Genomic DNA, 20,366 nt, shown 5'->3' on the forward strand with positions numbered 1-20,366 from the left:
TAGGTTGTAACGATTCCATTGAAAGTCAATGTATTGACTACAACCCAGAAGTGTCCGTGACTGTACTTCAATGCCGTAAATATGTCAAATGTACACTGGTGCCTACTTATAACAATACATGATGCGAGAATCTTCAGTAACTCATACATCACGTAACGTAGTGTGGAACGAATGTTAATCCTAGAGCATAGTAACAAACTCACAAAAACTTAAATAATTGTATAAGGTATGGAAATACGGTAGGTCTACTTACGTCTTGGATCTCCAGGACATATTTTTCCTCTGCAGTTTGCAGTCTTAGGTTTCAAACTGATGATACTGGGTTATAGCACTAGAAAAGTAAACACTTTTAAACTTTCACAACAGCAGGGCACAAAACGTAACGTTAAAACTCCACTGAGATACACATATTATGCACTTCAAGCAGCACGCAAACACGCACATTCAAACCACCTCGCAATCTGGTAAGTTCACAAAACTGCCACGAGAGGGTGGCGCCAGTGGTGCTGCAAAAATATCGAAATCGCTCGCAGAGGGAGGTCAAATGGTCAACCCAAGGTTACGTTATGGAGCGCGATATATATTGTAGTCCTTGTGATGCCACATGACATGAGTCTTGGATTTGGTTAGATATCTCCAAGTTTTCCAAAACCCCCTCCCCCCAGGCCAATGACACGTTCTCTCCATGCCATGTCATAATCTCCGTAAAGTATTTAATTCGGACAGAGTATTACTGAAAGTCAATTTTTTTAAACTGTATTCAATACTTTACTTGATCTGCCGTCCTAAAGGAAATAAAAGTTTGAAAATTAGAATATAAAATGCAGAAGCCATGTCAGATCCCATTGTTTACATATTCATAGAATCCAAAATTAAAATTCCAAACTCGAAAAATGAAACTTTGATGTTAGAAGTCACACTAAAGGTCTTGACTAAATTTCACCCTAACTTTCAAATTCTCTCTAGTTAAAGTGGCAACGCAATAAATTTTTGTAGTATATATTTCAGTGTATTATTGGTTAGAAATTTTGAAAAAAGTTAAACGAAAGCAGTTGGTTGTTGCAGATATTCACTCATCTTGCTAAATTAATAATAAAAATATAGTAGTAATACATTAGTTTACAAAACAATTATTATTACTAGTCTACTAAAATTCCTGGTGACTTCCATGCTTCACCTTGATATTCTTTTCAGCCTGGGATACCTTGACAGTGTCAGGGGTGTCCATCCCTCCCACAAGGCCAATGGTTCATCCCCCCCCAATATCATATCATGCGTCCCCCCAAATCATATACTTCGCGCCCTCAAACCATATCGTAATCCCTACAAAGTATTTAATTACGACAGCGTGTCTACCGAAAGTAACTTTTTCTTAGCTTTTTGTTCCAAATGATGCACTTGCTTTAAATTAAGCAGTATACAAATACTGAGCATTATATTTTAAGAAGTGATGTCATTAGTGAATATCGAGAATATCGCTTGTGTCTTGTAATGCAGCTATAGTATTAAACTTCCCATTCACCTCAGTAAAGCGCCAATCACGCATTCTTGCAACACACTATTGCGAGCAAGAAAATTTTTACATCCATTTCTTTGCAGGCTTTCAAAAATATTAATTTAATGGGGTGTCAATACTATACTTTCTTAGGATGCCGAGATATTTAGTTTTTTCCAGCTTCTTTATTGGCACGTTCGGGGCCGAAAACGTGTGGATGCCATATCGCTAAAGACAGTCTCCAAAATTTAATGTTCGAACTCTCTCTTCACTACAGAAATCCCTTGAAAGTCTAAGATTTAACATTTTATCAAGAGCTTCATATCTCCCTCTTTAAATTTAGTATTCAATCCTACCACCAAAATTTCCATGCCAATTTAGACTTAATGTTGATATTGCCTCCTCGAAAAAATTAATTCTCAGTCTCCACACCAGAATTATCGCTGCAGTTTAAGACAATAATAATACGCAAGAATTGTATACCTCCCTCAATTTAATGCTCAATCCCCCTCTAACTAAAATATCCGCCATAATCTAACACCTAGAGTTGGATACTGCCCCCCCCCCAACATTTAATTCAGAATCCCCCGCAGAACCCACGTTTCAATTAAGGCCTAATATGTAAGAGTTGGATATTTCTCCCCCCCCCCCCCCACCTTCGATAATGCCATTAAACACTTTATTTTTTTCATATAATGGATTAAATATGGTGCATTTAAGGTGTAAAATTTTTACATATGTTTTGGAAAAATATATAAATGTTGAACTTTACATTATTTGAAGGGGGAAAAAATCCCCCCAAAAAATCTCAATGGCGCAGCCTGCGACATAATCCCCCCTGTGGCCACCCCTGGACAGTGTTGTGAGGCATATCAAAAGTGTGATCATATTTCTGTCCGTGATTGCTACTGTTTTTTTTTTTGTGTAGTGTCCAGGTGATGGGTACTTCAGAAATCCATATGACTGCCAGGAGTACTTCCACTGTAGCAACGACTTAGCGTGGCTTCTGAGGTGTCCGCATAATCTACAGTTCAACGAGGAGAAAAACGTTTGTGATCAGCCGAGTGTCGTCCGGTGCGAACCAGAAGTTACCACTTCTTCCAGTAAGTAATGCTAGCGTATGGACAAATTAGTCACTCATTTCTATATTTTAATAGAAGATGCGGTGGTAGAAGTTGCTATTGAACATTTGCTATTAAAATCCACTTATCGCCCTAGGTGTCTCATTTTTAACACTTACAAACACAGATATTTGAAGTCTATGATTTGTATGAGGCATGCAACCACGTCTGATAAATTTTACGGAGTCATATTCTGAACATAAGTTACTCTAGAACAGAAATTCTTTATCTTTTTAGTACATTTTACAAATAACAAAAACAAAATAAACCGACACATTGCTCCTATCTTCACCGCTTTGGTAGTTTGCCATTGTAACGAGGTCACGAGCGTAGCGAGGGGTGGGGCAAGGGGTTGAAGGAAATTTATAGCATTCAACGCAAGAACCTATATTTACCATGATTGTTCAAATAAATAACTTTCAGTTAATATTACAAGACTAGACCTGTGTGCCTAAATTAAGGTAGAGTCTGATAGCAACTAAATATCTGAAGAACCGAACGAACAGTTCGTTCAAAATATGGACATATGTAAAAATGAGATTACAACTTTATGATGTTCAAAGGTTCAAAAGAGTATAAATAGTTCCACGATAGCTTACCAAAGTTGTGAACAAAGAATGAGCGAAGGAAGGTCGAAGATAGGAGAACGTGAAAACCAGTCTGACAATTACACTAGACAGCACTTGACACTACCTTAAATTCAACATGAAATTTCTTTGAAGATGGAAACATTTCGACTTGACGGTATTTTGAATTTTTGTTATTTAGCGTCGCTTTTCTGTCACTTTTGGATAATCGCGACGATGAGCTTGATGATGATTAGATGAAACTGACGAATGGAGACTCACAAAAAAACAAGCATGACCAGGTCGGGACAAGAAGCCGAAACCTTTGAATGCAAGGTCGTGAATCAACCAGCGAGGCAGAAAAAATATATTCATTTCTATTTTTGCTATTTTACGTCGTTTCTCTGCCTCTCATGTTAATCGCGACGATGAGAAAAATGATAAAGAAGTGATCATAGGAGAAAAATGATACTTCCATCTCTGACCAAGGATTCACTAGTTTCGCTCTCCCAGAAATTTGTCCTATGTAAGTTTGATTGAAAGATACGAACCATATGTGACAAGAAGATTTCTGGTTGAAAATGCATTAGTATTATGAAAAGTTCGACGAAGCTGATGAAAAAAGAACTAAAAAACCTGTTCGCTCAGTATACGATCGTTCCTACGTCAACCATGTAGCGTGCTCCGTGTCCACGAGATACTGTTATGAGTTCGATTCACATGAACTCGGCCCACGTAATATTCCAATACTGAGTTTTGCGATCAAAGTTTCCTCTTAATTTCAAATATTTCCTTGACCGATATGGTAAAAGTAAACAAATTATGATAATTACTAAGTATTTCCGTATATTAATCGCACAAAATTTGAAAACCCTGAAGAAAAGATCAGTTGTACAGGGTGTTTCAAAAATATGTAACTGAAACTCAGCACTCAAACCATGTTAGTTACCTTTTTTGAAACGCCCTGTATATTTCGGGTAGAAACAGTTTTTGTTTGTTCTTTCTATTTCAATTAAATTGTAAAATGGATAATAGGACAAACACATTGGCTTACCCAAAGTTCGAAACTGGGGCCTTTGGCTTTGTATCGTGTTATGATGATTATTCCACTGAATAGGCCGATCTGTGTAGTGTGTGTGATATTTTGTACAATTAATCACTAAGTGGGAGATTATAACCCCCACATTATATGTATTATATACATTGGCTGACTTCCATGGGAGAGTAGTTATCATAGCGTGCTACGGCACAGGGTGCAAAATCTTGGGTGGGGGGAAGGATCATCTTCGCCTCAACCCTCTCCTCACCAAAAATTCCCGGGAGGGGAGAGTATTTGTTGTAACAAACAAAACATAAGCAATTCGACTTGACATCAAAAATATTTTACAAAAGGTAATATCGAAAACACGCACAAAATAGTTTGGTTGTGACTGAGTGTTGAATGCTTGGTCTCTCTCTCTCTCTCTCTATCTCCCTCAAGAGATCATTAACACATCTACATCAATATGTAGAATTAAAGTAAAACAAGAATGCAATATAATAATAACTATGAAATCTAATTGATTTATGTTAATATAAAGCAAAAAGTAAATAAAAATTTACACATAAAAAAAACTTCAACTATTTCATAATTTATTGACATTTTTAACCAGTTGTAAAGGAATTAGTTTGCTACTTTATGTATATCTGACATATATATAAAACTAACAAATTAATTTCTTTATATGTATTTAATAATAACAATAATGTATTTTTAATTATTTAGTTATTTATTTTTATATTTAATAAAATAACATTATATATATATATATATATATATATATATATATATATATATATATATATATATATATCGTGTGTGGGGGTGAGAATGTAGATTAAGATCTTTCTCCCCCCACCAGTCTTCAATGATTTCACACCCTGCTATGATGGCAGGAGTACCTGTTTGAATTCTCCAGCATGGGTGAATGTCCCTTCATCAATTTCATCATCCTCATCTACGTTGATTGCCAAAAGTAGCAGAAAAACGAAGCAAAATATAAACCAAATCAATCAACCAAAATAATGACACTGCAGAAGGACAATGGCTCACAATATTTTCATTTTCTCTTTCTAGTTCCTATTCATAGACATGGCCTAGCAAAAGAAGGTAAGACTTCAGTTTATTCTATGTTACTGAAATGTAAAATAATTTCATAGTCTGATATGTAAATATCATGATTATCCACATATTGATAATGAGAAAACTTGATTTGTAACAAAGTAATTATTTTAATGTAATATTGTAAATATGTTGCTGAAATTTCTACTGCAATATAAAGAGTATTATGGAAAATTCATTAAAATGTATTATTTTATGAATACTCAAGCACAGTTGATGGAATATCATTACATTACCAGGTTAAGTACGTACATGTTCAAAGGTATTTCCGATATTCTCTTTTCAGGTGTTTCTGAGTTAGATGATCCTATTCCAAACCGTAAGTATAAGTAATTATTTTATTGAATTTATAATCAGAATTTAACATTAACAACATTAACAAAAAATAGTATGTACACAGTCAAACACATTTACTCAAATTTCATAATGATTCAAGTACTAGTACTGAGCAGAGTTGATTATAAAAATAAAACTGCCATACATACTTTGTTACCCCCACACCCCCTATACGCATTCATGGTGTGTTGCTAAGCACAGGGGAACACTTTACTTTTTTTTTTTTACATACTTTGTTAATGAAGTACACTGATGTTAACTGAAAATGTTGCTAAAGAGATTAATTATACAAGTTTTTACATTTACATAACATCGATTTTATGCATGGTATTCATAACAGGATATAAATTACCAATCTGTCAACCCCTGCTCTCCACCTGAAAATTGACATTCTTCAATTCAAGTTACAGAAGAGCAGAAAACTTGTTTTTATTATTATTATTATTATTCGAAAAATCCAATTTAATATGTTCAAATTGGAACAGAATAACCATAGTAAAATCTCCTTTAGATGAACAAATTGAGTGTAAAATACAAGAGACTGTAATATAATCCAAAGAAAAAGTGTTTCCACAGTTTTAAAAACGTTAAAAATTATGGTTTTATGTGAAAGGTAGTACTTAAACCTTACGACTAAAATTTCCCCCTAACTTTTGGACGAGCTATGTAAAAGCTAATAACAAAATAGAATAAGTATCCATTTCAGTACATTAACTGTATGAAATGTAAAAAATAATGAAAAACAGTTGTGCTGGATATTCTCATCTGGCATATCAAGTACAAAGTCTCCCCAAGAATAAAACAATAAATTTGGAATAAAGCTGGTTTATTTTTATTGATTTCTAATAGTTATATAATTATAATCGGTCAATGGCCTGCCTGACACCCCTACCAAAAATGCCCATGATTACTCTCTGTTCCCCAACACAATAAGTATGTACACTTATTATCCATCCCACTCCCAAAGTAATTTATCTTCTTTTCTTTGTTTTACAGCAACCCCATCAACATGGTTCCATGTAAGTAATGGAGGATTATCACTTACTACTTTTTAGAGATTTAGCAAACAAAACTTTCGTTGATCTTTAATTTAAAAAAATTAAAATACTCTACTGCAAATTTCTCATCTCTGAATATTTCGGGTCCTGTTTTCTACAGTGCGATTCATACAAATCACCAGCCAAATTGTCCATGGCTATATTTCTTCAATATCCTAATGTGCAGATGTTGACAACCGTTTGGTTGGCATTTTGTTTCAATTCAAGAAACTCGCATTACATATAGCACAAAGTTGCAAGTGAATTACAATGATCAATTTGCCTGATAACATTCATGGATACCACTGTACTGCACTACATAAGTTGATTCCAATGTCCACATTTAATCAGGCCCGTAGCCAGAATTGATCTCCGGGGGGGGGGGATCACAGGTTATCAGGGGGGGGTTTGTAAATCAAGTCAATTTTTCAAAAGTTTAACAGTGTTAAATGAAGCTAAATTATTTGTGGGGGGAGGGGGGTCATTAAGTTACATAAAGTTAAGAAATATCACACAAATACTACATTTTTTGGATACCCTTTAAAATATCGCTTGAAGTGTTAATTGGCTGCTACTGAAATCATCGCTTACTACACACTTCATACTACGTTTGATGATACAGACATTTATATCATCAAGCAAAGATGGACAATATTCAATCATAGTGCCTAGCGAACATTCCACTTCCCGGCCAAAACAATAAAACTCCCCTTCGTTCCCAAAACTTGGGAGCTGTTAACCTTTGGCGCAGATGTGGAGGGAATTTGCATAATGACATCAAAGTCACAGATTTCTGTATAAACGGGAGGTCGTAACATGGGTAGCGAAGGTACAGATAAAGAAGCTCCCCTGTGAAGGAACTTTCTGAAGTCTAGAGAAGAGAATGCTTGCTGCTACTTCGACTTCTTCTTATAAATAAGATGAACGAATGTAATAGCTCCTGTTCAAGCTCCCTGAATTTATTCTTCACCAAAGTTGTGAGGAAAATACATTATACATTTTCACTCTTTACTGCAAACAAATTACACAAAATAGTTTTACTTAGTGTCAAGGGGGCTGACCTCAGTGCCTGGCTACGGGCCTGCATATAATACTGCAAATTCTAATTATTGAAGTTATTTAGTATAAGGTGTATTGGTCAGAGAAGTAGAATACGAAAGTCGATTGGTATAACCATTAAATTCATTTTAGTGATACTATTTTACTAATGGTGGAACAGGTAGATCCAAGTATAGAATATGATTGGGTTAATTTTTAGTATTTTAAAACTAAACTAGGATACGTTAAGCTCAAGAGAACTTAAATTCTTAATTATAGCATTTATCATTCACTTCTAGTATCATATAGTACCTTGCCAATGTGCAAAACAATTTGGTTATACAAGTTGCGTAAGTAACACAAATATTTAACATAGACTGTGCTTATTTATTAGTCGATAACATAACGTCTATTAAAATGTAATACTTTATCAGAAGAACATACATAACATATACGTATGTTCATTCTATTTGTAGTGTCCTGGAGATGGCTATTACAAGAATCCCTACAACTGCCAGGAGTATTTTGAATGCTTCCACGGCAATGCATGGTTGCTCAAATGTCCAGCAAACCTCCAGTACAATGAGGACAAGCAAGTGTGTGACTATCCTTCAGTTGTCAACTGCCAACCTGTAGTCACAGGGTCACCACGTAAGTATGAGTCTTTGGTCCACCTACTGGAAATTTCTTTGCCTAAAAACAGATCAGTACCGTTGTTATTCTTAGCATTTAAATCCATAAATTCTTAACACTGTTTGGAAGACAGTGAAGATATGCTAAGAAATTATTTATCTATTTCCATTTCAGTTATTTTACGTTGCTTTGTACATGTTGTGTTAATAGCATGAACTGATGAAATGGATGACAGGACCAAAACAATGATATATTCTTGCCTTACCCAGTATTCGCCACTCATCTGAAACATTAAAAAATAAAATTAGCTTCCAACAAAATGTGATCTATATGTCGCATGTTTACATGATAGTGTTCATAAATACATTTGATAGCTTGACTATCTTTATGAAGAGTTAAAACATGTGATATTTCCATAGTAATCTGCAACAGAAAGTGCGAAGGAATTTTCTTGTCTAGGTATACATAGAAGTAAAAATCAGTTGTACAAAACAATTTTATTATAATACTAGCTTATTGCCTGGGTATTTATTTATCTCAATCTTCTATTAGACAGGAATATAATGAATTCTGACTATAGTGTAAAATGAACTTTGAGTTGGACGGCATTGGGAGTGTCACTATTCATCTCAGCAGCCCCGTAAACTATGGATTCCACACTAATATCGGTCGTTTTCGATTATTTTTACATGCCTCACCCTTCCCACCCCAACCCCTAGGGGTGCCAGGGGTGTCTTACCCCCACAGTATTTCTTTACAGATTGTAAGTCATATGTGTACCAAGTTTGGTCATCGTGAATGTCACCAATTAGCTTAGACTCCAAAAACTATGCATTCAACACTAATCTAGGTCATTTTTGACATTTTATTTTTCACCCCCTCTCACCCTTCATTCTGATAGGTAATGAACTTGGAGTTGAACGGCATTGGGAGTGTCACTATTCATCTTAGCGACCCCGAAAACTATGAATTCGACACTAATATAGGTCGTTTTCGATTATTTTTACATGTAACCCCTTCCCACCTCCACCCCTAGGGGTGCCAGGGGTGTCATTATTTCTTTTGAGGTTGCAACTGATACGTGTACCAAGTTTGGTTGAAATCACTCCAGACGTTCGAGTGTTATGACGAAACAAACACAAACACACACACATATACATCCATTTTTTATATATATAATAGATTGATTAATTTACTTTAATAACTTATCTTTCACTTGTGGTTGATCACCACTATGTGAATGGTGATTAGATTAGACGAGTGAAGAAAAATCACAAACATACATGGGCAGGACACAAACCCCAAACCCAGCAGTGGATTTTACTCGTTGTTGGTTCAGGCACCACACCACCCTATGTATCATTGTGCATGAACTCAAGATGAGATGAGGTCAACAACAATAACAACAAAAAAAAACAAAAAAAGAGGCAAGTTCATATGTGGTTAGTTACAACGAACCAGAGGAGCAGACTTCTAGCTTTGTAGCATGTTGTGCAGATTATTCCACTACAGAGGTCGATTAGTGTATTGTACGTGTGTATGACATTTTGTGAATGGAATCAGTCAGAAATGGGAGATTATATCCCTTATATTATACATGGCATTAGCCGACTTCCGTGGCACAGTGGTTATCATGCACAGCAAACTACGATGCTAGGGGCATAGGTGCCGACCAGTGGCGTGGCGTGGGATTTTTAAAAGTGTTACCGGTTATGAGTAGGACATTTAAGGGAGACTTGGGTGCCTCCCCACCTCATGCCCCCCCCCCAATGTCTTCCAAGAAGTTCATATAATATTAATCTGGTACGTCTGCAATTCAATACTAGATTTTGGTAAAGTTATTAATCAGGGGAAAAAATGTTGACATAAGGACTGAAGTGAAATCGCAAACATTGGTTGTTTACACAATAATACGTAATTTGATACTTACAGAAACATCGAAGACTACTTATAGAGCAGATCAATCCGACGACTCTTCTTTGAAAATAGTTGTATGATGCTGGGGACCCGGGTTCGAATCATGGCTTGGCCATGGACGTTTGTGATGTCTATTCATCAATTTCATCATATCATCACTCATCCCCATCTTCACAAATTAGCCAAAAGTGGCATAAGCGAAGCAAAATCAATCAAATCAAAAATATTCTATGATGCTGTCATAAAGTGAAGTTTTTCATTTGAATTTGAATTTTTGGGTGCATCATGGTCATGGTACATGTTATCCACATCTGAATTCCACCCGAAAATAGAGTACGTGGCCAACAAAAGAGTTTCGACAACTGCGCACATCCACATAACCACAGATAGTCGTTATACCACGAAACATTGAAATGTCGGTCATATCCAGCAGACGACTTGGTTTCGAAATCGTTCAAAAACATAGGCTTTGGCCTCCCTTTCACCACAATTTCGATTTTTTTCTGCAAAAGAACGAACCGAAAGTTGCTTCAAAATATCTTCTATCGCATGATTACACACACTGTTCAGATAGGATGAACCCGCCACCTCGGAACTTGGAGCAAGCTCCATTAATTAATTGACAATGCCCGAAAACAACATAAAGACGAAAGACACCACTCACAAAACTCGCACTGCACAGTCCCTCCTGCAAACCGTTGTTTATTTTTGTATCACGTGAAGCACCCTCCTTGCCCCCTCCCCTCTCACCATCGGCCCTTCCCCAATATTTCCTTCGGAACCTGCAAGAAGTCCAGTTCTACTACTGTTGCCATCTTAGTTCTTTTGAAACCAGATTTGCCCAAATAGCGAAACTTTTCGTTTCAAATAAGACGTATGTAGAGTAGATGTAGTCTTCATCTGTTTCCTAACTACTCCCACTCCCATGTTTCGCTAAATCCACAGAAATCTCATTTCTGACACCACTACTATTTTGTATATTTTACGTCCTTTGCCTTTAAGGCGTTCGCTTTATAGGATAATCATAATTGTGACTATGAGGATGCACGGTGAATTATTGAAATAAAATCATTATTTCTTTGTGTATGTAATTATAATTTTTAAAATTATGTAAGTAAAATAATAACAACGAACATTGAAATAACCATATATTGCTGAGGATTCGAACCTGCGACAGCTGACACTTCAGAGCGTGCTAAGATAACAATCGGGAAATTATGCTTGTAAGTAATGTTTTCACCCAAAAACAGTTCTACCACCTCAAAAACATTGCTTCAATCCAAAATTATAGCATTCCTGCGACAACGTATGTCAATCTCAATCGGCCCTTTCAAGAATTATCACAAATTCCTGTAACGGAAATAATATTATATGCGTGAAATATAGAATTTTAGGTTGACATTTTTAGAAGGACAGTGGACCCCTTGACCATACCCATCCCTCTCCTCTCCTTCTCGCACATGATGTCGAAGAAGGACAAAGAGGACTTTCGTAATCGCTGATATTTAGTGTAAATACAAAATATCACTTGGTAGTTTGCTTTTCCCCCATTGTGATTTAATTTTTTTTAAATTTTGATTAGGCGATTTAAGTCCCCCAGTGTGATTTAATTTTTTTTAAATTTTGATTTGGCGATTTAAGTCCACTTCATGCACAGTAATGCTAATCGGGACAGTTTAAAGTTGGATCCGAACCACTTGTGCCTCCACCGGGTATCGAACCCGGGATCCCTCGATTATAAGGCGCTGCACCATCATTCCTCAAGGTGACTGGACACCTTCAGAGTAAGATAGACCCGATTAGGCGACTTAGCTCTTTTCTGTCAATTGAATATGGCAACACTGGTCTGTTTCCGGTAAGGATCACCGGCAACTGCGCCGGCTAAACAGGCATGCCAAAAACCCGCCTCCTCCTCCCACGGTCAGTCTTTGCCGCAACGCGAAGTCTTCCTTGGGTGGGCTCAGGGCCCTTTCCTCATGTTGCCTGTGGAAGGTACCGGATCAGTCCTCCTCTTCGCTTTTGCCGGTGTCAGAAGAAATGTCAGTCTGCAATGTTTACTTTATGACAATATTACAAGTTTATGTACGTAATAATATTTTAAGACAGGTTCTTCAATTATTTATATTTTGGTGTTACCTGCGGTAACAGCGGCTACATGCACGCCACGCCTCTGGTGCCGACTCCATGGGGCTTGAACCCACCCCCCTCCCAATGTTATCGATGTGAGGGCAAAGCCCCACAAATAATTTTGCTTAAGAGAATCTAATGTATTATTTTACTTCTCTTGTAAAATTTACTCTGAATTGTCCCCATGAACTTAACTTTAAATACACATTTGAAATGTTATAGACCATCAACTTTGGGGGGCTGAGACCGCTAAACCATCAACTTTGGGGGGGGGGGCTATGACCAGAGACAGCAAAACACATGACTTATTACTATATACTAAGTATATAATTATGAGTATTGTTAACTTTTTTACTAAAAGAAGTTTCAAAAGAAGATGTGCATGAACTAGGAGAGTGGATGGGACGTTCAGGCTACAAATGGCTCTCACATGACATTCAGAACGAGATCATTGATATATTAGAGAGATTTGGTTTGCGCTCAGTGGTAGCAGATATTAAAAGTCGGGAATATTTTGCTATTATGGTTGACGAAACTTGTGACATATCCATCCGTGAACAATTGACATTTTGCATTTGAACTGTAAATGAAAATTTTAATATTTTTGAGGAATTCATGGGCTTTTACGAGATTCCGAACACTGAGGCCAAAACTTAAAAATAGATGAGTTCCAATGTTATTCTTCATGTTAATATCCGTAAGTTCTTAACATTGTTCGGAAGTTAGTGAAGAAATGGTCAGAAATTATTTATTTCGTTCCAGTTCAGTTATTTTACATTACTTTGTACCTCTTGCGTTAATAGCTACGGCAAGAATGAACTGATGAAAGGATGATAGGACCAAAACAATGATACATCTGTAGTTCGAACTTGGAACCTCTGGCTTTGCAGCCTGTTGTGCTGACCACTCATGGAAAAGTTAACAATGTGTGACGTGATAATCAAATTCATCTAGTTCTTCAAATCATGCACTGTTGATAAACACAATTCCTGTCTTTTTGAAGATGTCAATATATGGAACATGTTAGAATTTCATATTAAATTGCAACAGAAAAAATCCGAAAATTTTCTTAGCAGAGACGATTCCACACAGGTAAAACAGTGCCAGCAAAAAAATCAGGTGAAGCTAAGTCAGCTCGGTAGCTCAGTGGTAGAGCAATGGCATGGTATGCCAGAGATCTGGGTTCAAGTCCTGGTCAAGCCTACATATTTCACTGAAATTTCTATGAGAATTTTCTTGTTTGGATATTTACATACACACAAGAAGTAGAATTTGGTTGGACAAAACGATTATATTATTATAATTGTTGAGGTTTTGATTGTAGAATCAACATACAAAATGTCTCATTGCGATTGATTCACTTACCCTTACCCCCTCGGAAAATGAATGTCAGTGTAAAATTATATATTTTACACATATAATATAATTTCAGTCACAGAAATTTGCATTAATTGTCATAACAGACTGGTAGATTGTTGCAGGAACACCATCACTTTACACTGAAGTAGCATTCTGGGGAAAATTGTCTTGCTTGCACCTCTTGGAAAAATCCTGAAGATGCCCTGAGATCCAACTTTAAACTGTAGGTTCAATCTCAATTAGCCTATGTGGACTTGAACTCTGAGGGCACCAGTGACAACATTTGTAGACTAATTGCATATACTCTCTGTTATACGCACTACACATTACAACAAAACACATATACTGCCTGTGTGTTAAACTGTACTTACTTATATGCTTAATTCAAACTTTATTTATCTTTTTTCTAGGCTTTCTAGCTGGTCAATCCCTCGTGAGGGAAGGTAAGTGTAACACTCATAACAATTCAATTTATGCGAAGCTAAGAATTATAATTAATGAATAAGATTAAATCTTTTCAGTAAAAATAAATGTTTCTTCTATTGAAATTCCATTTGTTCACTGTGGTAAAATGTATACACATCATATAAGTATCACTAAACATCTTTGGTTTGTGTACTTAACAGACTTGGATGGGCTGCTTAGATTATATATAGAAACATGTATGTGTGCCATAAAGCATAGCTGTGAAGAAATGATTTATATTAGTTTTGCTTGAATACAACATTATGCCATGAAATGTTTCAGGTTGAAATGTAAACTTTCAGGAAATAAGTAAAGACAATCTGACAAAAATTACTAAATATTGCAATTTTATTATGTAATAATAGTTTGCATCGTGGTTCTTTAATTTCAGAAGATACTACTACAGGTGATGTGGATGAAACCTCAACTACTCCAGATCGTAAGTATATTTTCATTCATTTGACAGTAGCTCAAACGGTAATATCCAAAATGTGAGGTTTTTCAAATCACAGTAATGTATTCACTACTTTTTTTGGTTCTTCACACATACACACCTACATACATATTCGTTCCATTTCTTTTTCTTCCTACTTCGAGATTATTTTATTTTTGGCTATTTAATGCAACGTTTCTACCTCGATGGGCTAATCGTGATAAAATTAATGAAAGGACAAAGATAATGTAACATCAAAGATCAGGAGGAGGTTCAAACCCACAATCTTCGGAAGCACGATCTTTGTGTATCTTCTAGCATTTAAATAGTAGCGTAAACAATACTCATGAACAAGAGTTGAATGATGGGACAGAGATCCTATCATAGAAGTGACACATTTTAATGTTTTTTTGTTTTGTTTTTTTGCATTAAGTGTTTTTACATATATTCCCTTTCATTGCTCTAGGTTTCCAATTTTTAAATTAAAAAAAACAGAGGACACATTGGGGCCATGTCAACAAAAATCGCCAAACTGTCCCTGGAAAATTAGTCACTTCACTTGATTTAACCTACTCCTTTATTACAATCATTTGAATTTGATTATTTTAACACAGTGTGCCAACTCCCTTGCCAGAGTGGTTAGCACAGCGTGCTACAGCACCAGAGGTGTTCTGTGTGAGTGCCACATCATCAATTTCATCATATCTACACTCATCCTCAACTTCACAATTAGCCAAAATGACAGAAAAAAGATGCTAAATAACAAAAAATAAAATAAAATGTACACAGTGCTTTCATTTTTCACATGATGAATATCCACTTTCAGATTCCACGACTGAACAAGATTTGACAACTCCAAAGAGTAAGTAGTTGAAACTACATTTTTTTTTCAAACATTCTCATAAATGAAGAGAAAGTGAAAAAATTACATCACATTACAAAAATAAATTCTGTCTTCAAATATTAAAATTGGTGTGTATCTTGCATTAACGAAATTTAATAAATTGATTTATTTTTCTCTGCTAGAAGCTTTGATGTGAACACACTCTTATTTACTACAAGTAGTAATAAGTAAATTGTAATACATAAACTATTTTTACATATATAATCCCTTATTACGCTAGTCCTGGAAATTAGTAATTTTCAACCTCATGAAATTTAATTTAAGTACTCCTTTCTCTATAATTATTTTAATTTGATTATCTTAGCACAGTCAGTGGTGGTGATTGGGGCAGTTACCATCGCCCCCACCCGTTTTTGCCACTTCTTGCCCCTGCACTATGGCTTCTTAATTATTGCTTGGCACAAAGCTTTGTCCAACAAGAGAAAGTAAACTGTCTTTGTACCTTTCCCCCCCCCATTTTCCAGTTTTGGCACAATCACCGCTACTGAATACAGTGATTTCATTTTCACATGACAAATATTCCATTTGCAGGTTCCACACCTGGCCAAGATTTGACGACAACAACTCCAAGACGTGAGTAATTGAAACAAGTTTTATCTTCGTGTTTCAAGAATTATTTCACATTTTCTCTGTTTTCAAATATTTTCATAAATGAAAGAAAGATAGGCTTACATTAAAAAATTAAACCTTGCATTCGAATTTTCAAATTGGTGTGCAACTTGCATTAAGCAAATTTAACACGTTTTAATTTTTTCTTCAATATAAGACATGAAAAGTCTTTTACTTACTATTAAGTAGTGTAATAATTTTAAATGTTTACAACAACATATAATAACCTGTAATAAATCTACTATATTATTTTTAATTTTCAGCAACACCTTCACCATGGTTTCAGGTATGTCAAATATTTTGTTACATTTATCTTTTGCTTTCAAATAACGTTATTATAATTAATATAGTTTGAAATGAAAAATGTTACACCATTAATGGATAATCTGTATACAATTTGAATTTACACATTTACATATCCACTAGTAAGCATTAGTAAAAATATGAGCATACGGTATTTCGTTTCCTCTTTGTTGAAAATTAATATAACGGTTTACATACAGCGTGTCCACAAAAACATTCTGTGATTATAAAAACATATAGAACCGCTCTCGGTACTCATATTTATATAAAATTGGTGCCATTAGAAGCAGAAACTCAAAAATTTTAATACCTAACTACCTACCTCAGTGGCACTTAATGTGTTCTCCTCGTGTCACGCTGCAAACATCAAGGCGATATTCCCACTCATGCCACATGCTTTCCAATGTATCTACAGTGACGGTCCTGATGACGGCAATGATACGACGTTTCAGATCTTCCAGATCTTGAGGCAGTGGAGGTATGTATACAAGATCTTTTATGTGACCCCATAAGAAGAAGTCACAGACAGACAAGTCAGGGGACCTCGGTGGCCATTGCAGAACACAGCATCTTTGTTTCCGAGTGCCCAATCCATCTTCCTTCAAGTTTCTCATTTAGAAAATTCCAAACATCGAGATGCCAGTGAGGAGGTGCTCCATCTTGTTGGAAAATAAATTCATTGTCTTCTTCTTCTTCTAATTGTGGAAAAAGCCACTCTCTGAGCATATCAAGGTAATTCATACCATTGATAGTGTCCTTGTGAAAGAAAAATGGCCCATACACTTTCAGTTTCGATACTGCACAGAACACATTTACCTTAGGGGAGTCACATTCAACCTCCAAAACAAAATGTGGATTCTGGGTCGCCCAAATCCTAACATTGTGTTTGTTTACTTTCCTATTGACGTGGAACGTTGCATCGTCACTGAAAATTATTTTCGCTGACAGGTCCTCATTATTCTCCATAAGTGTTAATAAATGTTCACAGGAAGCAAGTCGTTTTTCACTGTCATCTGGTTTCAACTTTTGCAGTAACTGAAGTTTGTAGTGATGAAACTTCAAACGAGTACGTAGGATTTTGGACACGGAGGATTTAGGGATGTTTAACTGCAGGCTAGCTCTACGCACAGACATCATAGGTCTACGTACAAATGTTTCCCGTACCTGTTCCACAAATTCTACACTGGCAGATGGTCTCCCTGAATGGCCTCTCCTATGATCACATATGCATCCTCGCTCTACCAAATCTCTGTACCATCTCAGAATCATCTTGCCAGTAGGTACCGCATGTCTGAAGGTCCGTCGGAAGGCACATTGAACTGTCACTACACTCCGTGTGTTATGGTATTCCAGTACACACCAACTACGTTCCTGTGGGTTCGCCATGAATCTCTAAACGCTACAGAATTCACACTGAACTGAAATGAAAACCTAAACACCAGTAAATATCAACAGTAAAACAATTTGCTTCCAACAACAATGCCATTTACAATAGCACATTAACAATCTAAAGATTTTTTTTCCTTTATTTCAATGTTTTATTCTTATGGGAAAAAATACGTTAAATAGTATTTATTAATTTAACTACTTACGTGAATTCACTTTGGATTGGTGACATAAGGGATAAAGGAGGGACGAGTTATAGGAGGGGAGGTAGCTTTCTCCTTTCGGTTGAGGTGGGGGCTGCTCACCTGAGTAGGCCTCACAACCAGCCTGGGCTTGTAACAGCCACTTGGGATCCTTTTTTAGTTATTTTAATATAAGTGTGGAGTATTTTAACAAAGTTTTTAACATGCTGAGATTTTTTAAGTTGGAATATGGCAGAGTTTATGTAAGTGTTTTTAACCTTAACCCTTAACCAAATCATCATTCAACACTTCTTTTACATGGCACTATGCTCTGTGCCTAGGAACATCAACAAACCTAATGAAGGAGGCAGTCTGACCTCTGAAACGTTGTCCTAATAAGACTCCATACTCACTCACATAAGTAGTTAAATTAATCAATACTATTTAACGTATTTTTTCCTTTAATAGTGAGTAACACGCACAAACCTACAATATGCATTTATTCCTATGCCATCCATTGTTGTAGTTAACGCCAACAATTACACATCAGCTAAAATTCTTCGAGCTGGTCTTTTGAATGTTATCGGTATAAATTTCGTAATATACATAATTAAAATTTTGTGGTTGTTTATAATCACAGAATGTTTTTGTATGGAAACGTCACTTTAAATTTTGCATGAAAATTTATGTTACTGTATCAATGTCACTACAGTTCACTACCAAACTGTGTATTAATGCTTCTGAATTAGTATATATTTTCTGATTTTCAACATTTCATATGTACTCTTAATTATTATTATCGCTAATTAATCAAAATAATTATCTCCACTAGATACAATATCAATAGTAAATGACGTGTGCTATTTATATATTTCTACCATGCGTTTGGCAAGGGTACTTAATGCGTTTAGCAAATAAAATTGGTGTCATGTCAGAGAATTTGAAATATTGGAAACTTATTAATTGTCTAGTACTAGATAACATAGAGTTATCTAAAGCTTAAATCATCTCTAAATTCTATCTTAAGGCTCGGCTGGACCTTTGCCTGATGCCAGGGCAGCTGTTTTAGAATTTTCCTCAAGTAAAAAAAAAGTAAAGTGCTCCCCTGTGCATAGCACCACGCCATGAAGGCGTATAGGGGGTGTGGGGGTAACGCCCCACACTTTCTTGATCCGGTCGTGAGTGGGGGTGATGTGATCAGCATCATGCCCCTGACCACCTTTACCCCCCAGTTTTCTCTCCTTTCAAAAAATCGCTATGATATTTCAAAATTTGAAAAACGACATATGCTTAGAATTCCTTCCTGGGCATTCACGTGAATATTTGTGTGGTTTGCTTTTGCTATTGTCTAGATATTATCAGTAGTTTAATAAGCTTACGTAGCTATAAAATTACTGTGAATATCTAGGCAACAGCAAAAGCAGACCACATGAAGATTCACTTGAATGCTCCAGAAGGAATTATAAGCATGCAATTTTTGCGAAAGGAGAGGAGAATTCAAAAACAGCTGCCCTGGCATCAGCCTAAAGTCCAACCGAGCCTTAAAGCTAATTAACGAGCCTATAATGATGATGGTCAGTATCTTGCTTCCATAACCATGCATATTTAAGTGTATTTGTGACTTGCCGTGTACCCTAATAGTATTTAATAGACTGGACTTTTTCTGCAAAGTCAGATTCGCTTCGAATATAACCAGGTTTCTTTGACAAACCTATATAGAAGCTCCTATCCACATATGACATCACAAGTTCCTCCAGGGACTAAATGAAACTTATATGGCCATGTATATTCTAGTGTCCCGGGGATGGTTACTACAGAAACCCGTATGACTGCCAGGAGTATTTCCTCTGCACCAATGGCTACGCTTGGCTCATGAGATGCCCACACAATCTCCAGTTCAATGAGGAAAAGAATGTCTGTGACCAACCAGGGAATGTCAACTGTGTTCCTAAAGTTACAACTCCATCAGGTAAAATTAAGTTTTACTTGTATTGGTGTAAAAGCATACATGCAGTATCATTCTAGTGCGGAGGGGAAGTTTTCTTTAAAAAAGATATCCGAGTATCTATGCTACTGATATCATATCTCACCTTACGAAATTCGTGGGTACTCCTCTGTATGAGTGTGAAAAGTAGCTACTATTATTATTTATCTTAACAGGGACACAATTATACCATACAATTTTTCTCATAATCAATATTAATACAGGCAATGATTTGAGGCAACTATGTAGTATAAAAAAAACTACAGAAAATGAAATGAATTTCTCTTGTTGTTGCTGAGCCTATAAATAT

At 36.0% G+C, this 20,366-nt stretch overlaps 1 protein-coding gene across 2 annotated transcripts in view; it reads left to right on the forward strand.

The window, feature by feature from the left end:
- Positions 1-20,366, forward strand: part of LOC145988232 (putative chitinase 10) — a 64,124-nt gene that overhangs the window by 43,117 nt on the left and 641 nt on the right. For both annotated transcript variants that reach the window (XM_083123081.1, XM_083123080.1), the window contains exons 5-15: positions 2,424-2,598; positions 5,299-5,331; positions 5,630-5,662; positions 6,676-6,698; positions 8,231-8,405; positions 14,201-14,233; positions 14,647-14,694; positions 15,515-15,550; positions 16,124-16,165; positions 16,465-16,487; positions 19,867-20,041. In XM_083123081.1, coding sequence (XP_082979207.1) covers positions 2,424-2,598; positions 5,299-5,331; positions 5,630-5,662; positions 6,676-6,698; positions 8,231-8,405; positions 14,201-14,233; positions 14,647-14,694; positions 15,515-15,550; positions 16,124-16,165; positions 16,465-16,487; positions 19,867-20,041 — 796 coding nt within the window. The remainder of the gene's footprint in view (positions 1-2,423; positions 2,599-5,298; positions 5,332-5,629; positions 5,663-6,675; positions 6,699-8,230; positions 8,406-14,200; positions 14,234-14,646; positions 14,695-15,514; positions 15,551-16,123; positions 16,166-16,464; positions 16,488-19,866; positions 20,042-20,366) is intronic.

The sequence above is a fragment of the Lepisma saccharinum genome, chromosome 5, assembly GCF_977018435.1.
Source record: "Lepisma saccharinum chromosome 5, izLepSacc3.1, whole genome shotgun sequence".
In the NCBI taxonomy this organism is placed as follows: domain Eukaryota; kingdom Metazoa; phylum Arthropoda; class Insecta; order Zygentoma; family Lepismatidae; genus Lepisma; species Lepisma saccharinum.